This window comes from Sinocyclocheilus anshuiensis, unplaced genomic scaffold (genome assembly GCF_001515605.1).
Source record: "Sinocyclocheilus anshuiensis isolate Anshui unplaced genomic scaffold, SAMN03320099.WGS_v1.1 scaffold670, whole genome shotgun sequence".
NCBI classification, from domain to species: Eukaryota; Metazoa; Chordata; class Actinopteri; order Cypriniformes; family Cyprinidae; genus Sinocyclocheilus; species Sinocyclocheilus anshuiensis.
This window is the reverse complement of record NW_015546062.1, coordinates 112104-132597: the sequence shown is the minus strand read 5'-3', so window position 1 is coordinate 132597 and position 20494 is coordinate 112104. Positions and strand designations below refer to the sequence as shown.

The following is a 20494-nucleotide window of genomic DNA, read 5'->3' as shown; positions in this document are numbered from 1 at the left end:
TCTTCGCCTCAAACGCATGCATCCCCAGAATTTTCGCCGGGAGCGCGCCTGGTATCGTACGCGCGCGACATAACATTACACAAATAGGCACATTTCTATCGATTTAAGCCCTTCCTTTACAGATTTAATAAGGTTTATTAGAGTCATGTTTTTTTTTTTGAGTTCTTTATCCTGCCACACGACAAAAGGTAGCTAAACACAGAGATGCAGAGAAAATATTTATTCAAATATAAATCAACACAGGGAAAATACATACTGCAGAAAAATACTCTCAGTTATCACTGTAACATTCCCACAGTCCTCACAAGTCTCAAAATACTCTGTCGTGGAAAAAACAACAACAACGTAAGAGTATAGGCTAATTATGGTCTCTCTCTATACAATAAATGTCATCCCTGCATACAGTACATTCCAAATACACAAGTTTGCACTTATGGTGTCTTTACACATGAGGAATAATGACAACAACAATAATAACAAGAATATCAATAATAATAATAATAATTATTATTATTACTAATATAATACTAAAACTATTATAATGTATTATTATAAAGAATTATAATAATTATTAATAATATTTTCAATAATTAATAATTACTATTAAAAATAATCTCATAATCATAAAAAACAACAACTCAGCCAGCTGAAAGTTCTGTGCCACCCTATGTGACCCTGGATCACAAAACCATTCATAGGGGGCAATCTTTGGAAATTTATACATCCTCTGAAAGCTTTCGATTGATGTATGGTTTGTTAGGATAGGACAATATTTGGCCGAGATATTGCAAAAAAATCATAATATTGAGAAAATCACCTTTAAAGTTGTCCAAATGAAGTTCTTAGCAATGCATATTACTAACCAAAAATTAAGTTCCGATATATTTACAAAAATATCTTCATGGAATATGATCTTTACTTAATATCCTAATGATTTTTGGCATAAAAGAAAAATCTATAATTTTGACCCATACAATGTATTGTTGGCTATTGCTACAAATTTACCCATGCTACTTATGACTGGTTTTGTGGTCCAGGGTCACACATGCTGCTGTTTACACTTAACTAAAGTGCTTATTTGCAGAGATTGTCCTGAAAACATCAGGTCTGACTGAACGCAAAACGTTTGCCTGGGACATACAGTGCAGTCCTTCTGGATTTTGTATCACTCAATGACGGCAGTGAAAATGAGGAGAGAATAGACATCAGCACCCTCGCAAATGATACTGCAGTGGTCATTACAGCCTGCACTTAAAGTGCGTAACATCACTGTCAGTGGACTTCAAGAGGACAGGAGCTCAAAATCACTTGCAGCAAATCCATTCTGACACAACAAAACACCAACCTACTGATTAAAACTCCAAGTCAGTGACAGATTGACTATTAGTCTTGAGAACAGATGTAAAATGCAGTGACATGACTCAGTGGGCTTGTGCCTCTGAGGGGAGATGATGCAGCACAGTTTCGCCTCGGTAACACAGGTATGGCCATTTAAACAAGACTAAATTAACATGGTGTTTTATATAACACCCTTGAGATGAATGAGTAATCTCTCTCTGAGGGAGGCAGTTTGAGAGTCACACACAAAAAAACATGGAAAAAACAAGGTGGAAATGCTCAGCAGTGCATTCAATGTTACATTGTCCAACCAAAAATAAAAAAAGTCTTACAGAGACAACTCGCCTGGAACGGATAACCAGAGGGCGTCAGAGTGTCTTATCGTTCCTCTCCCAGTTCTGGTTGTTTTAGTCATGGTTCCATGAAGGGACTACACACAATGGCCTTCACATCTACTAGCACAATGGCACTGAGAAGCTTTTCCATGCACCACTAGAACACAAAGTGTGACAAACAAGTTTCTGAACATGCACATACAGAACCAAACTGACTGAAACAGGAACCATCTGACAAAAATACCCAGAAGCATAAATGACCAGACATGTGTAACATACGCACGCCAACAGAAACTGCAGAGTAACCAAGATTTGGTATTTCAAATCTGTCACCAGAAAGGAGCAGCTCTGACACGGTGAAAAGAGCAAGCAAGCAAATCTTTTGATATCGTGACACTCTTATAAACTAACTCTCAAATGCTGCAATCAGCAGTAGATGGAGCATTGTTTTCTCTCAGCACATAGCTCTGGGTTAATCCAATCACAGACACACCGATAAAGAAGAGGCCTTTGCCGGGGATATATAACGTCCCAAAAGACATATTGCGCTGTGCCACTTAGCTGAGCAAAGCTCAAAATGACATTAAGTGGAGTTATAACTCCTTGTTTCATAATAAAGTCAACAATACTTTAAATAGGGTATGTGCGCTATATAAACACACTTTAGGAGTTCAGGCCACTGTCACTCAGCAAAGCTGTACACACAAAGGCCCAAACCTCCCATACAGCACTAATAAACTTTATGGAGTGGCAAAATGTTGGCTATTTTTTTCGGAGTCAATAGAGTCAATTAGTGCCAGAGAAAGAGGCGACCTGATTCAAATGGAGACACGCTATCATAGCGGTATGCATCACACATGTGCAGGCTGAAAGTTTTCATTGGCTCAAGGTTGCTGGGTGTTAAGGGAGTCTGCTTAAAATACCTCTAGGAGGGGCTGGGTGAGAATTGAAGAGTGTGCTCAAAATGGGTCAGCATGCACAGGGACAGATGACACGATTGTTAACAGAGGGAAACAAACTGACTGAAGGAACAAGGGATAGGGAAAAGTAATGGAAACTTGTGCTGACATGTCAAGAGAACGACCCAGAGGCGGTTCGTGTCCACACGAACGAGGTTATTTTTAAAACTGCAGCTTTTTCTGCGCGGTTTGGCCGTTCGTCCACACGCAAACGCAGCACCAGGTGCTTTTTCTATGCGGTTTGGCCATTCGTCCATACGCAAACGCAGCTCCAGGTTACTGAAACCGAACATTTTTGAAAACGCCTGCCAGGGTGAAGATTTTCAAAATCTCCGGTTGCAGTGTTATCCTGTAGACAGCGAAACCGGAGTTGTTGGCTTGTGACGTCGGAGCCTGCACATATATATATATACACAGTATATTCTTGTCTTTTTGACATGCAAACTAATCTACTGTTTAACTGTACAGATAAATGTGATTATAGTATGATTATGATAAACAAACAAATCTTAACGAGTCGAATTATGCCACTTCAACACCACTTGAGACTTAAAAGGAAAATTCATCCAAATACTGAAAATTCTGGCATTATTTACTCACTTTTGAGTCATTCCAAAACTGTATGACTTTCATTGTTTTGTGGAACATATTCTCAGTTTTTTTGCCCATACAATAAAAGTCAAAGGAGCCCCATGTTGGTTTGTTTTGGACCCTAGTGGTTTTCATTGTTTGGGCAAAAATAGCTGAAACGTTCTTAAAGAAATAGTCATACAGGTTTGAAATGATGTGAGGGTGAAAAAATTATGACAGAATTTTCATTTTTGGATGAACTAGCACTTTACAGCAAACCAAACACAATTCACCAAGCCATTATGAAGATAATATATGACAAAATTGACTATTATTTTAAGTATAACAAGACTGGACACCATAGAACACAAGTAACACTATATCACAAATTCAGTGCGGTTTTGTGTAACTTGAGCTTTCCTTCCACAGAATGCTTGTGGGAAATTTGATCACGATTAATTGCATTTCATAAACACCCAACTCTATGAGGACAAAGCAGCATCAGAAATCCTATTCAAACGCTACTCGCACAGGACGTCCTCTAGGAGCCGAGAGGCAGGTAGATTAATAAAGGGTGATTAACATACACAGTAACACCATATTATAATTTGGTGTCATAAATAATTCAACAGCTACTATAAAGAAAAAAAATCAACCATTAATAAATGCTCTTGTCAGTTAGCCCCAGGATGTCAAGCAGCAATGCATTCTATGGAGTTTAAATTGTAGCACACAGGTATAATATTGAATCAGTTTGTAGACCGATTTCATTAACGCGTAAGAACAGTTATAGTGCTATAAGGAGTGAGGTTTGGGTTTATACATCCATTTGTAATGTCTTTCAATGACGGTTATGTGCTGGGATGTTTTGTACAAGGCAGGATATTAGTTTTTGTGCTGGTATAACGCAACAAAAGGCAAGGTGGTAAACAGATGTAAAGGGAGTGCATGTGTACACAATCATATTTGTGTAATAAAGCTGGAGGTGTTCTAATTTGAACTTTATCCACTCTATAACTAAATAATAGTGTCTTTCATAAGTTTTCATTTAATAGTAGGTTAATTCCTTTATTTTTCTCTCTATACTCTAGTCCGCTATAATCACTGCATTATTCAAATAATATGACCTTACTCTACCCATATGTATCTCTTTTGGTGTCATTCAGGCCAAAATCTAAGCTGGAATCTTTTCAGCTTCAGCTTTAGTGGGAGGGTAAATACCAGTAAGCCCCTCCTCATCCAAAACAGAAGCCCCTCCCCCAACGGACAGCCCCTCCTCCTCCTCCTCCTGCACAGTCACTTGCGAAAGCTGAGTGTGGTCTCTTTTGGTAGCAGAAGGCTTCTGGTTGGTCCGTTCCAGTTTGCGGTGCTTGCGCAGCTCTGGGGGAGGGTCTTTCATGGTGAAGACATCCCTGATTCGCTCCATGCATACGTTAGCAGCTTCCCGAGTCTCCCTCGAGAGCTGGGACAGACTGAGGAAGCCATGAGGAAGGTCATCCACGACACACAGGGTCACTGGCTGACCGATATTTCGCAGCCTTTTGGCAAACATCACAGAGTCATCTAGCATGGGGTCCAGATGACAGGCCTGAGAAAAGAGGGATGAGACAGATGGTACAAGACTCAAGACAAAATATGAGCTTATGATGAGAAAGTAAATTCTGAAAATAACTTTATTCTACCACATCTTCTTAAATTGATCAGTTGTAAAAGACACTCTTACCACTATGTGTATTGGAGGTAGTCCTTTTAGCATGCTGTCTGGAGCCAGAAGAGGGGACATGTAGGGGTTTCTGACAATGGGAGAACTCTGCACGTTCATCTCTGCTAATTGCTCCGAACGCAGAGGCTCAAAGCCCTCTGGAAACTCCCGGGGATTCTCAGAGTCCTCCTGACCACCAGGGGGCGGAATGGCCACAAATGAAAAGGATTCTGATACTGAGGGATCCACTTCTTTGCAGAGGAAGAAACTCACATCCTCTGGCTAGGAGAAATAAGATATGAACGTGAGGTGACAAGGTTGGATCAGTGACCGATGATTTTTAAAGGGGTCATATGATGTTGCTAAAAATAACATAATTTTGTGTATTTGGTGTAATGAAATGTGTTTATGCGGTTTAAGGTTAAAAAACACATTATTTTCCACATACTGTACATTATTGTTTCTCCTCTATGCCCCGCCTTTCTGAAACGCGTCGATTTTTACAAAGCTCTGATTGGCCAGCTATCCAGAGCGTTGTGATTGAATACCTCAAGCGTGTGACGGAAATGTTACGCCCCTCTACCATATTGTGATGCCGTTTCCCGGCCAGCAGAAAGGAAAAATTGAAATTGCATCATATGACCCCTTTAAAAATTATTATTTATGCCACCATTCATATGCTTTAACAACTGTTTTCTATTTTAATTATATTATAATAAACATTTTATATGTAAAATGTAGTGCATCCAAAATAAAAGTTTTTGTATACATAATATATATGTGTGTAGATAGACAGAATTTCTTCAAACTGGAAGCTACACAATCGTCTCCCGAAGACGAAAGGATGCCACCGACGACTGTGTATATTTATTATGTATATATAAATACACACACATGCATGTATATAATTAAGAAAAATATGTTATGCTTATATATTAAATGTATTTATATATAATATAAATGATATAAATATAAATATATACGTTAATACATGTAAATATTTTCAAAATATATATTGTATGTGTGTGTATTTATATATACATAATAAATATACACAGTACACACACATGTATTATGTAAACAAAAACTTAATCGTTTGACAGCACTAGTAAAATGTACTTTATTCCCGGTGTGAAAGCTGAATTATCAGCAGCGATTACTCTAGTCTTCAGTGTCACATTCTTCAGAACTCATTCTAATATGTTGATTTGCTGCTCAAGAAAAATGTCTTCTTATTATAAATGTTGAAAACAGTTGTGCTGCTTTTTGTGAAAACAGTGATACATTCTTTTCAGGAAAATATAGATAATTGAATGCATTCTTGCTGTATTAAAGATATGAATTTCTAAAACAAAAATTACTGTATATTTGCAGTATATTAACTGTATAAATACATGTCTAATATAAATTTTGTATTAATTCACATACATTTATTATAATTTATATATACATTTATGTTAAAAAATACTAAGAAAAATTTCTTATTATCAATGTTGAAAACAGTTGTGCTATTTTTTGTGGAAACACGGATACATTTTTCAGGATTCTTTGATGAATATAAAGTTCAAAAGAACAGAATTTATTTTAAATATGAATATTTTGTAACATTATAAAACATCCTTTACTTTTGATACTTTTGAATGTATTCTAGCCATATTCAAAATATAAATTTCTTAAAACATACTGTATATTAGCCGTATATTAACTGTATAATTCAATACATGTCTGATATAAATCATATTAATTCACATATTTATTTATTATAATTTCTATATACATTTATGTTAAAACAATTTTGGATATTGAACAGTGGATATTTGTAAGGAGTGTGGAAGAAGGGAGGAATGGGTTCAGGAAAGGCTGAGATGACTCATTTAAAACAGGCAGCAAAAATTAGCGTTTCAAATCCTGTAATTATTCACACATCTGACGTCATGGCATCATGGGATTCTCTGTGGGATTTTAACACATACTTGAACAATGGCGTGCAAAATCCAAATGACATCATTGCAGCATAATCTTTTGCACTTTCTCAGAGTTGCGCAACTAGACTTAACTCTCAGCACTATCCTTTCTCACTTCACTAAGCCAGACAGAGAGGAATACAGTGAAATAACTGCGTGGAATCCAAAAAAAAGAAAGAAAAAGAGCGAAGTGATTTATTTGCACGGAGTGTACCGGACTGAAATAACCAGATCAACAATTTACTGCAAGCTATTAAAATCAGGCAGTGTTAAGAGGCCAGTAAATTCTGTGCATTAGACAGCCTGCATTCTGCCACAGCTCTGACTCTGATGCTAATTATGGCATAACAAACTCCTGTTTTTCTGCCACCGATAGCAATTTGATACTCTTTACGAACATCTGTGCTGCACTCCAGCAAACATACCAGATTCTCACTAACAATGGGGCTGTCTGTTATTTAAATGTTATGTCTGACTATGATATAAACAACACTGTTAAATTGTTGAAGGCTAGGTGCCTAGGTCATTCTCACTCTAGATAGCAAATTAATCAGCGCAAATATTGGCATATGTTTCACACACTCATAAAGCCATGAAAAACAGCCTGATGGATGCTGTGCAGCAGAGATTGGCATCCTAGTAGAATGCAAATCAGCCTGTTGATTAATATGACTCACTGTTGCAATCTGTAAAAGAGAGACCTTCGACACCGTGGGTGCTTTAGGGACATGGTGAAAGCAGGAATTTGATTAAACCCTTCTAAAGCACTAGATGATGAGCTGTACCTTGCTCTCGGGTGTCAGTGTGACGTCAAGGATGGAGTTGTGGTTGGCTGTGGTGGTGCTAAGGTGGTTGGCATTTTTCTGTACGTTGCTGGCACCGCTGTTAGCGTGTGTGCCCAAGTCCTGGCACGTCTGGCTCTTCAGAGACCCCTTCTCCAGGGAGTATTCAGACGCCTTGCCGGACACCGGAGGGTCTGCGTGAGGAGAGGTCAGAGACGCTTCTGAAACACTCTTTCTTACAGAGTCTAAAAGGGGAAGAGTAAATATTTAGGTCATTTTTGGTGGTTATTTTAACAAGAGATGTCATTTCAAGGTCATTCTGGATATATAGATGCTTTATAATCACATATATTGACTGATGATGCTCTCATGTTATTGTTTTCTTAGATAAATGTCTACATGACATATTAACAGGCCCAAAATGTGAAGGCGCAAAAACCAAAACCAAAAAACTAAGGTAATTCTGAATTCCCAAAGCAAGTTAAGCAGTCAGCAAGAAAAGATGTTCCTCATAAAAACCTCATACAGATATTTCGTAATGCAAATATGCAAAAAGGCAAAATGAGAAAGTAAAGAAAGGAGTACAAATGGGCAGAGGGTAGGAATTTTAAGCACAAGGGGTGGGGGTTTACAAAGACCCTCACACAGACATTGGTGGAGGCTGTTGGCGAGGAAACAGTTGCCAGGGAGAGGTAAGGCATGTGACTAGCTGATGTTAAGTGTGTGTGTGGCATTAAACAGACACTATTAAAATATTATACGATCATACAAACTGGCATAAACACATATGACTGACAGACACACCAGTCACAACACAGCTGTATTGCTCATAGCCATAATCTCGTGAAAAACTATTCTCAGCAATGTTAGTATAGTGAATAATGAATTCATGGCCATCATGAGGCAATTAGAATGCTTTGTGTTGTGTGACACACCACACTAATGATGCCTTTTAGCCACACTGCATTGACATCCTGCACAGCCCTACTCTTTCTCTCTCTGTGTGAGCTAATGAACTCAAATGATATGAGATCTGGGGTTGATAGTAGTCCATTTAAACCATTGACTTCAAAACAGTCGGGCATTTGGCACAACAGAGTATGTAAAGCCATTACAAAGAGCTTTGTTTGAGATGGTTATTATCAGATTTTCAGTTCAGCTGTGCGACTATGCAATCAAAACCGCAATAAAAATGAACTGAGAAAGAATAAAAATGCAGAGACAATCAGAGCTGAGCATTTGTGACAGTTTTGTTAGAAAGGCTAAATATATTGGTACTAGGGCTGTGCAAAAAATCAAATGCGATTTTCATGCTCATCTCGTCAGTAAAGCCGGTTCTGTGATTAGTAGTAAATCTCCAGCATGTGCTTTCAGATGGAGCGCATTTACTACACAGAGCCGTAGTTCACTGACTAGCTACACAAAATCATGTTCATAATCGGCAATGAATCGCCTGCAATTTTTAACGCGATTTTGCATAGCTTGTCAGTGAACTACGGCTCTGTGTAGTAAATGCGCTCCATCTGAAAGCACATGCTGGAGATTTACTACTAATCACAGAACCGGCTTTACTGACGAGATGAGCATGAAAATCGCATTCGATTTTTTGCACAGCCCTAATTGGTACCGTATCAGCTATCAGCCAATATCATATTTAACCTTCCACGACGATTTAGATTACCTTCGCATCATCTAAAACTCACTTGAAATTCAACTTTTAAAAAAATGTAATTATTAAATATGAATGTTATATGTAATTTTTAGCAAATCTATGACATACATTGTAATGTTGTGATGCCTAAATTCACTTACAGCATTTAAAATGTTGATTTTAGATCCTTGGACCAGTTTTACTAAACAGGACAAATTAGCGCAACAGCGCAATTCCAAAAACAGTGCCGATGGGTGTGGAAATTTCTGCGGGCGATTTACTAACAAATGAAAGGGTTAGTTCACCCAAAAATTTCAAACCCATAAGACCTTCGTTCATCTTCGGAGCACAAATCAAGATATTTTTGATGGAATCTGAGAGCTGTCTGACCCTGCATAGACAGCAATACAACTGAAATGTTCCCAAGTCCAGAAATGTAGCAAGGAGATCTGTAACATAATCCATGTGACATCAGGGGTTCAACCATAATTTTATGAAGCTACGAGAATAATTTTTGTGCGCAAAAGAACAAAAAAAAAAAAAAAACTTTATTCAACAAATCGTCTCCTCCGCGTCACCCTGTAGCGCCATTTTAGAGAGTTTTCGCTGGACGTAAACAACGTATGCTGTTCTGTGTCAGCTGCGTCACACGGATACGCTGTTTTCGTTCAGATCAAATCACAACAACGTAGGAAACAGATCCGGCGTGATCTTAATTTGTGCTCCAAAGATGAACGAAGGTCTTACAGGTTTGAAACGACATGAGGGTGAGTAATTAATGACAGAATTTAATTCTTGGGTGAACTAACCCTTTAAAGAACACAGACGCAACATCTCATTTACATATCAACCAACACAATATACCAAGTGCAGAACAAATTAGCGTAGTTGCAAATAAAGAATAAAGAAATAAAGAAGCCACAGTATGCTGAAAAGAACCGAAGGACAAAAAATGAAGCATTGCAAGAAGTTTTGATAGACCTAGTATTGTATGACTCCTAGGGTTCCAAGTCGTCTTTTATTTCCTGAAGCAAATTAAAAATAACATGGCTTGGCAAACGATAGTACTCTCCTCCCATAAATTTTGCGTCTGAAAGGGAGACTCCTACAAATACATATTCAATAAGGTGCGGTGCAAAAATAACTGTGTCCACGCCTTTTCAGCGCTAATTTGACACTGCACATCTTTAGTAAAACCCTGACAGTACTATTTTAACACCAAAAGACGGTTTGCGCTGGTGCAAGCTGTTAGTAAAACTGGATCTTGGTGTTTTATTTTTTATTTTGACAAAATAGTATAGAATTGTATTATAATTTTAATAATCTTAAAATTATTATTAACTCCTTTTTGTGTCATCAAGGATTTTAATGTTGTATCCCTAATTTTTTAGTGTTTTTTTAAATACTTTGAAATCATTCAGTAAGCAATCAGTTACAACTGCAGCAAAGAAAGAATGGCAGCAACCAATCAAAGCAGGGGAGGCGGGGCTAAACTTCTGGTGATGTAATACTATGGGGAAGATCACAGAGGTCAAAGGGTTACCAAGTTATAAACACTTAATACAAACGTGACTGCTGTAGAGAGAAGCGGAAAGAATCATGCGGTTGTGGCACCATAGACAATTCCCTAGTTCCTTAGGACTTCCAGGTATGATTCATCAGCCTGCTAGATGACAGATGCAGACTGAACTGGGGCCTCCATTCAGAAGCATTCAGTCTGCACATGCTCCGAAGAACCACTCTCCACAACACTATCTGTGGGTCACGCACCACAAGCTGGAGAGTGAGTTAGAGAAGCTATCACATATAGCTCTGAACAAATGGCAATTATCACCATGGAGCCAATTATATGAAGCAAAGCAGAGTGCTCAAGGGCTTCGTATGCGTTAATTTAAACCTAATTAAAACAGATCAAATAATTAGCCAGCTGCACTATTACAAAGGCATCATCATCAGTGTGTGGAGGGATTATAATCAAAAAAATACATATTGATAAATGTCATTAGGACAGTCAGCACAATGAGTTAGAAAACACAATATATCTAATACAGGTACCTGCACTCCCTCTATCCAGCAGTGAATGGATCCAGTTGGAGGCCCCCTGTTTGAAGTCTCGGAGCAGCAGGGCAGTATCTCTCCTCACCATGCTCAAAGTGCTCACCTTCTCCACCTGCTTCTCCACCTGTGGATCTGTGCCTACACACAGCAGAGAGGGAAAAAAGGAAATAGTAAATAACATACAGTAGGGGTCAAAAAATCCAAATTGTAAGTGTGGGAATCAAACAAACAAAATTAAATAAAAAATATAAAAAAATAAAGAATGAAAGAAAAAAGAAAACAAATTAGTAGAAACAGTTAAAAATTAAATTAAAAAAATAAATCTAAACAAAAGAACAAAACCTTTTTAAAATTAAAGAAATGACAATGTTAAATCACAAGAAATTCTCCTTTTTTCTAGGTCATTAATGAAATCGACCTATAAATATATATATATATATATTGTTCATGTTGTGTTATATGTAATTTTTAGCAAATCTATGACATACATTGTAATGTTGTGATGCCTACATTAATCTAAATTGCCTCATGTTGTGTTCCAGTTATTTTGACCTGCAGCAGATTTTATTTTTCCAGAAAATGTTAATGTTACCGAAAAATTCATAATTTTTGTACTAATAATATAATTTTTTATTTTATAAACCCACTTTATAATTTGATTTTTATCATTTATAATTTAATTTGATAAAAATAGTATTTTTAACCCACTTTGTTACACTTGTGTTCCAAAATCACCAGCCTACAAAAAAACTGCTTTTAAATTATGGTTATGCTATATTATTACCAAAACTTGTTTTCCTTATTATTAGCACAGGTTTTGTATTTATTTTTAGAACTGATTGATCATAGGCCCATCGATCAGAGTTAACACACAAAATACAAAATCTGTGATAATATGCTGACAAAAATATTAAATCTAAGACTTGTAATAATACAGCATAATGAGAGATTTACAAGCAATTTTTAAAAAGCAGGTCATTTCTGACAGGAACACCAAATTAGGTAAAGGATTTTCAGAGGAGCACAAGCGTTATATATTAAAAATGCAAAATAGAAGCATTTTAACTTAATTTGCTGCTCTGTTCTCTGAGAATGAATCAGAACAGAAGAGATATAGATTTTAAATATCCAGCACTACTGTAACACAAAGACAATATTGCATTCGTTCTCCAGCAGAGGAAAGAAAATACAAGCCGTGGGCCACCGATTTGACTTCACCATTACTATGATTGAAAACACTACTAATCGAATCATTTATAACAAAATACAAGCCTATTAATCTTTTCCTGACGTGTGTGGCTTCACTTAGCTTTACTTGTTGAAATCATTCATCATCATTAAGGTGTCTACACTTCCTAAATTGCGAATATGCTAAACTTTTACCAGCGATAAATTATGCATCGGACCTGACCGTTCCAGCTCGCTAATAACCCGAGTCACAACACAGCACTATTTGTTATAAAATCCTATTACGGCCCCAGACTGACCTGCGTAAGCGCTGAGGCAGCGTGAAAGCACACTGAGGGGCAACAGAGGGTCCATGAGGGTGAGCAGGCGGGATGGCGAGGCGTACACGGTGAGCAGGGTGGCGGGGTATGCGGCGACGATGCCATCCGGCATGCGCACGCCGTGAGCAGCGGCCCGCATCGACACGGTCACACACAGATTTCCTCCTGCGCTGTCACCGGCCAAACACACACGCTCACCGGTCCAACCTGAGGAGGAGAAGGGCCAACAGAAGAGATTTAGGAAGGAGCAGACCAGAAAATGAAGTGAGCAATAGATCAAATAAAAAATGATTGAGAATCAAGAAGATAAATATACTCTATAATTTTCAACTTCAAATGAGGTCACATTTTTTGCACTGATCTGAGGCACTCTGGCATGGTTTTCACACCAAACACACTCAAAGAGAGTTATTAGCAGCGCGTGATCCGCGTTATGATCCTGAGATAGATAGCAGAGGTGAGAGAACACTGAATGATGAATATGTTTACGCTGCTGTAGTCAGACCGAGTTTGAGCTGAGTTTCAATAGGCGTCTTTGTTCCCTGTGGGATCTCGACACCAGCACAGCACAACAGTATGTCAGACCGTCAAGTCAGCCAATTTCACTTGTCTTGTACCTTAATCAGTTTTCTTAAGGACTAATCAAGTGGCTGAATGACACAATGTCGAAAAAATAGAATTAATAATTTAAGCATCAGTCTGGGAGATGGATGATGCGATTACTGTAAATATTGTATTTAGTGTTCCATTAAAGTGGTAATAAAACTAACAAAATCAAATTAATAAAATAAAATATTTCTCTACAAAATGTGATCTGGCAATCTGGAGGGAACCTTTTTTTTTTTTTTTTGGAGTGCAGTTTTTTTAACCTCTGATGGGTGAATGTCAACCTCAAAAAAGACAGCATGACAAAGCAAAAAAAGGGTTGACAAGTGCTGCCACCTCCCACTGAAAGTGAACTGGGAATGTTGGGTTATTGCATACTGCATAAAGCATTCAGTCCTAAAAGCATAAAGTTTATAAAAGCATAAAAGCTTCAAATCAGCATGAAATGGAAATTCACTCTATTTTGTAAATGCACGTAAGATTGTGAACAAGTCATGTTTCTTATATTCCACACAATATTTAATCAAAATGTCATAACTGGACCTTCCAGTGAAAACGACAGACTTCCTTCTGTTGACATATGCCATGTCAACTTGACAGACTTCTCCAATAATTTAGTTTGCTTAAACCACTGCAAGTTCACATTAATCTGCCTCCACTTTTGAGTGCAATATCTGCATCTCAAAATCCAGCAGAATGAAGTGCCCGCCCAATATTTTTTTATTTTTCAATAAGCCGTTACACACTGATGTTCATCACAATGTGGAGAAAAAAAGATATGTCGTTGCTTTCATTTCATCGCAAATTTAAGAAACAAATATGAATCACTGGTATCATGTGATCAGGAAGTATTACGACAGGGCTACTGCCCTCACCTAGCAGGTTGTGGTTCTTGATGGCCCAGCAGTAGGCATAGAAACATTCTTCCAAAGCCCGAGGAAATGGGGCTTCAGGGGCCAGAGAATAGTCCACCGAAAGGACGGGGGCATTCAGGTCTTGAGACCAGCTCCTCAGATACGGCTGGAGGGAGAGACACACACAGAGACACACACAGAGACACACACAGAGACACACACAGAGACACACAACACACAGAGACACACACACAGACACACACACACACACACACACACACACACACACACACACACAAAAATTAAGAATCAAAATTGCTCCATTTTTTGAGTCTGGAATTCATAGATATTGTAGTATTTCTAGTCTGTTTAACAATAGAACAAGAGAAATTGGTTGCAATTCCCAGATCATGCTGACTACATGTCATGCATATTTCTATAGTGTACTTTATTAGTGGTTGAGAGGTAAGTTTCTCCTCAAATGTAGTACATCTTTTGCTTTATATCATGGCTTGATTTCATTGGTGTTAACAAAGTGGTTCTAGCATTGCTGACTGATGGTAAAGATCCACATTTTCAAATCCTGAACTGCTTTCCTAGCTCACACCCCTAATTCCTCTGAATCCTGACATCTTGTAGTTCCCAGCTTTAAGACAGTGATTTAAGTGTGACTGAGCTGCGGAAAAGAGCCTGAATTACTATCCTCTAAACGTTCACTTCAAACAGCTTCTGTCACCCTGAGTACACGCCTGATGGCACCTCACCATGCGTTTACATAAGAGAAAACACTTAAGGAATAAACATATTTCTTCTTCTCAGATATTTCAGTCTCTACCATTTTTTCTCGTTCTCCCTCTCTCAGTTTTGTTTTGTAGTTTAAAGACATGATGTGTGCTGACATGCGTCACAACATGTTGCTCTGCCTGCCAGTTACATCTCATATCAACGTGTCCATTGTTGAGTGGTGCTCGTTCAAGCAGCTAATGCATTGTGTCGAGAACGCAGGCTCCCGCTGGTGAGTGTTTATGTGACATGACGGTGAATTTTGCATGAGAGTGGTGATAATACGATACTTTAACAGAGCAGCAGTTTCATATTTTGCACAAGGCACTGGACACAAGTGAACACAAATGACCAGTATCTTATTCCGCTTGCCAAGAAGCTGCTCTGCATAATACTCAACAGAAGAGGCACTATTAAAAACCACTGAATGAATGTTCAGACATTGAGGTGGGATCCTGGGTGACTGCAGTTAATTTCCAAAGTATTCAAAATTTAAAAAAAAAATAATCATGCCATGAGCATTTCAAGTCACATGGGTAAGATGAATCTAAAGGTTAAGAGAAGCTCTTTATACTGCAGAATCTTGGTGTTTCTTCAACTATGGGTACGTTCAGAATATAACCTCTCATTAGAACACAATTTAATTGTCAACTAATAATGACAAACAGTGGACAAATATGAATCTATGAATCTTTTTTTCACCACATCTCAAATGACATATGTTTAATTACATTCTGTGTTGGAAATGGTGTTAATGGAAATGACATTTGAATTTTTTTTTTAGAATAGCCGACTCCTTTATTTTGCAATGACAAATTTCATAATCATAGCTAACATTTTATGTATTCTAAATACACAAAATCACATAATACTTTCACATTTTTTGCATCATTTGACAAAATTACAGCTTGAAATTATGCACAATAAAAATATCCTGCTAAGTGATTTCATCTTGATTTTTCTTCATACATTACGTCTAATTTCCTATCAGTCACTGATGCTGATTTTATTATTAGTAATTAGTAAACAACTATCAGCTTGCACCAGCGCAAACCCTCATTTGGCATTAAAGAACTACTGTCAGGATTTACTAAAAACACACAGTGGGAAATTAGCGCTGAAAAGGCGTGGACAGTTATTTTTGTGACTCACCTTATTGAATATGCATTTGTAGGAGTTTCCCTTTCAATCGGTAAATTTATGGGAGGAGAGTATTTAAATGAATTTTCCCCTCCCATCGGTCTACAAGTCTATTTTTTTCCCATAAGGAGGAAATCATATGCCTGATGACTTAAAAGTAACAGGTCTGCACGATTCATGGTAGGATGAAAAAGAGGGGCATATAGGAAGTATAAGGAGAAAGAGAAAAAAAGATACCTCATGTGATTTGGAAGTCTGTGCCACAAAGCCTCCTCCATGGAAGTGCAACACCAGCCATGGGGAAGGAGGACTGCACTTCGTCTTCAGGCCCAAAGAAAGATATATCGGGCCCCCTTCTGAGCGACACAGTGCTAGTAATTTCTCACTGTCCTGAAGACACAAATGGAGTACAAGCACCAGAAGAATGAAGAGCTACATATTACAAATTTTGAAAGATTATTTCATCACAACACAATTTCCTGAACAATACTTATTTTGAATCTCCGTGCCCCACACAGAGGCAAAAACTCTCATTTAGGCAAGAGACGAGTAATTAAACGCTACAGACATGCGGTTCTTAAACACGTTTGTGCTGCAGCTGGATCAATAGGAGTTCAAAGGGTGTAAAGTCAAGCAGGCTTTTTAAAACATCATTACATCCAAGTCATCTATACTGCAACCAATTCAAGTCCTCCCATGACACCGAGAGGTATATCAGGAATTAAAGGGCTTTAAGTAAAGGATAAAAGGAGAAAGAGTCAAGCTCAACCACTTTATTTAGCTAAGCACACCTCATTAAGACTGGCAGTGCTTTTATTCATTCCTCGCTATCTGTGCATATTTATTTTTTTATTTATTGACAAGATAAGAGCATGTAGAGTGGAAAATTGACTCTCTTTGAAGAACAGAGAATTCAGATTATAAAAATGAAAAGTTCATGCTTGAGCTTCTGTGAGGAGGAGAGGGAAGACGTAAGCGAGAGATGATTATGATTCAAGACTAATTAAGACTGTCCATGACATCAGTGTGAACTGCTGTACCTGTCCTTCTCTCAGCTCATATGAGATCAATCTCATCTGCACAGGCCCCGGGCCAATATGAGCTGCAGGAGGACACACAGTCACCGTGTGGGTGGGATCTGCCACCAACGGCAGGTCAAAGGGCATGGAGGGAACAGAAAGAGCTCGATTCACCTTCACCTGTGTGGCCGTCATAGACACCAGACTCTTGAGAGAGATAGAGAGAGATGAAATAGAGCACAGATTAATTTCCGTTTCATTACTATGTGAATTGAACTTTGCAATATGAGAATTTACACAGGTTATAAGTGCTCAGTGTGCAATCCGATCGGCTGTAGCAAAAGATAGTCAAGTATATTAAAAAAACACTGGTGCAAGGAGTACGTCAATAGAGTTTTACTATTCAAGGGAACTGCTTTTAACAATTCTGATGCCTGATCTATGAGAGTACTGCAAGTAGGGAAAAAAAATTAATTTGGGGATTATTCTGACAAATATATTCATGGCAATTTGAACTGCAATGAGTACTCTGCTGTCAGAACTCTTTAAATGTGTTCAAACTCCGAGTTGAGCCAAACGTGAACAGAGTAAAAATTAAGCCAGTTCTATTCAAACCCACATTGGGCCTAAATTTAAAAGTTGAATTTTTTGGTCCACTTTAATTGTGAAATGGATTTAGCCAAGGTGGAAATAAACTTATTTTGTCCACCACAGTGGCCTTTTTTTTTTACTACCAGCCTTACTTCATTTTTCATTGTATTTCACATTTGGTTGGTATCCAGTGTTCATTTAGTATCTAAGCCTCAGCTCACTTTTCATTCATAGCTTTTTTTAATCCTAGTTAAGACAAATAATATAATATAATATAATATAATACAAAAAATAATAGTAATAAATTATCATCATCATCACTGTGAAGGTTACAATTTCATTATTACAGTGATAATCTGCTTTTGGCATAATTTCTTCACTTTCATGCAGATTTGTTTTTGTTTTTTTTATTCGAAAGAAAATCATTTTGAGATGTGACTTGCATTATTATTAAAACTGAAGGTTATATAATTTTCTTTCAAATAATTGTGCTGCCCTAATGAAAACTGGCAGGATGGTTAATACTAACTGATAGAACTTCAGTCTCCGTTACATTCCAGAATGTCTTCCAAAAATGAACATCCAGGTTCTGAGTGATGCGTTCATACTCCTGACCTCTCAGTTCAGGGTCAATGGCATACTTCCCAGAGGTCAGGAAAGAACTGGCTGCTACACCTGAGAGAAATACAGACAAATAGACAAACATATGAACGGCTGTCTACATACAGTAACTGGCATATCACACCAGGGCATCATACTTAGACAGTAAAACAGAGGGGAAAGACATGAAAGTGGGTTCCAAATCAACAGAAACACACAGATATCCAGTTGAAAATCGCATCATCTTACCTTAACAAACATGCATGAGCAATTAGTATAATAATTTACAAACATCACTAGACCAAAAAAAAACTGATCTGTAACCACTCTTGCTTTTTCTGTTCTCATGCTAAAATTCAGCATATGAACTAGGGGTGGGAGGAAAAAAATTATCTGATGCATCGCAATTCTGAATGGTTTCTAAAAACTTCAGAATAGATCCTCATTTATTTTTTTCCTACATATGTGCAAAGGCACTTGTGTGCACTAGAGAGAGCCAGTATTTCAGTGTTTTCTCTTCTTATTTAAGGACAGGACAAAACATCTGATATGCTAAAACAGATCTGTGCATTAGTGTGAATGCAGCCTATTAAACCTGCTGTCTGTCATCAGTAATAATCAATCAGCAATAATGAGAAAAAAGAGAAAAATCCATCACTGCGCTTGTCTGGAAAACATTCAGATACTAAAAGCACTCTCAGATACTGCAGGCACTTTTTGTTTATTGCTTGTAATGTGTTTCTTTGTTCCCTTTTATTACTATATATTTGCTTGAAGCTATAGCTATTAATAATAATTAGTTAATAATCCTTCACATACAATTGTTTAATTTATTAATTCGTAAAGTACTTAATTATATAATTCATAATTAAAAAATTTAATATTCAGAGTTCGTAAACTCATTAATAATAAAAAAATATTCCCACCCCAAGCAGGAACAGGGACTGACCATCTCTCTAGAGGGAACAGGATAATCTACCAGCAGAATGGATGACAGTTTTGGGAAAGACACAAATTTCTCTCATCCATACTGCTCTCTTTGAAAGCTACTCACCATATGGAGCAATATCTCCTGCCTCCACTAGGGTGCAGCATTGAGCACAAAAGACAATATTAGAATGCCTCTGCAGGTCAGAGTCCATACCAGTGTTTCCCAACCTTTCTTTAGTCGTGGCACCCTTTGGAAATTTTAACAAATTTGTGGCGGCCTACAAAATTAATTTTGTCACAATATTTGAATTTCTAACTTCGATATGACACTTTGAAAAATTATAGATATTCAGTACAGCAGGGAAGAACTGCAGAATATACTGTCATACAGATATTTTTATTATTATTTAAAAAATTTGTCCATCAATGGTGGCAATCAGTAGGCTAATTTCTAATGAAAAGACCAGTTTATATGACAGATTTTAATGTAGGCTTTTATTCATATGTAAACATTGTGAGATAGCTAGTTATAATGGCAATTAAACAAAGTTTTGCTCACTCAGTGTATTTTTGATTTTACAGCTGGGTAATTTTGTTGCAGTAGCATGAGATAGCTTAATTTAAAACTCTGAATTGAATAAAAAATGACAAGGAGACTAAGCAGTTAATAATAAAATAAGAACAAATAAAGAAATGACTAATGATAGCACAAATAAAAAATAACGATAGGCCTACAAATGAAATAAATTGCTTTTTAGTTTTTTCAGGTAGGTCTAACACACAGTAGGGCTGTTAAGAGATTTTTTTTTTTACCAATTATCCAAATAATGTTTAATTCTAGAAAGTTATTATTATCAGAGGACATGTGAGCATAACGGTTAGCAGATCAATGAATGAGAGGGCTGCATTACCAGAGTTGCCCATTTACCACACCTTGTTACAACACAGTAGGGCTATTGCAGACAAACAATACTATACTACATCGATGTTTCCTGTCAGCTTGATTTTTGAGTGGACTTTGCTGTTCCGATGAGCATGAACGGTATATGAGTGGAGCACTCACATGGGCCGTGAGCAACTGAGCGGAGCACACACGCATAGAGC

General features: G+C 37.5%; 1 protein-coding gene across 3 annotated transcripts in view; it reads right to left on the bottom strand.

Annotated features, from left to right (window-relative positions):
* Nucleotides 1-3055: 3055 nt before the first annotated feature.
* LOC107699484 (hormone-sensitive lipase-like) overlaps nt 3056-20494 on the bottom strand; it is a 35526-nt gene continuing 18087 nt past the window's right edge. For 2 of the 3 annotated variants that reach the window (XM_016500737.1, XM_016500739.1), the window contains 10 exons: nt 19515-19541; nt 18390-18535; nt 17291-17476; nt 16488-16640; nt 14349-14493; nt 12847-13074; nt 11357-11497; nt 7654-7895; nt 4926-5186; nt 3056-4790 (listed from right to left, as the gene is read on the bottom strand). In XM_016500737.1, coding sequence (XP_016356223.1) covers nt 4377-4790; nt 4926-5186; nt 7654-7895; nt 11357-11497; nt 12847-13074; nt 14349-14493; nt 16488-16640; nt 17291-17476; nt 18390-18535; nt 19515-19541 — 1943 coding nt within the window. In that variant the 3' untranslated portion in view covers nt 3056-4376. The remainder of the gene's footprint in view (nt 4791-4925; nt 5187-7653; nt 7896-11356; nt 11498-12846; nt 13075-14348; nt 14494-16487; nt 16641-17290; nt 17477-18389; nt 18536-19514; nt 19542-20494) is intronic. The other variant, XM_016500738.1, reaches the window with a different exon arrangement.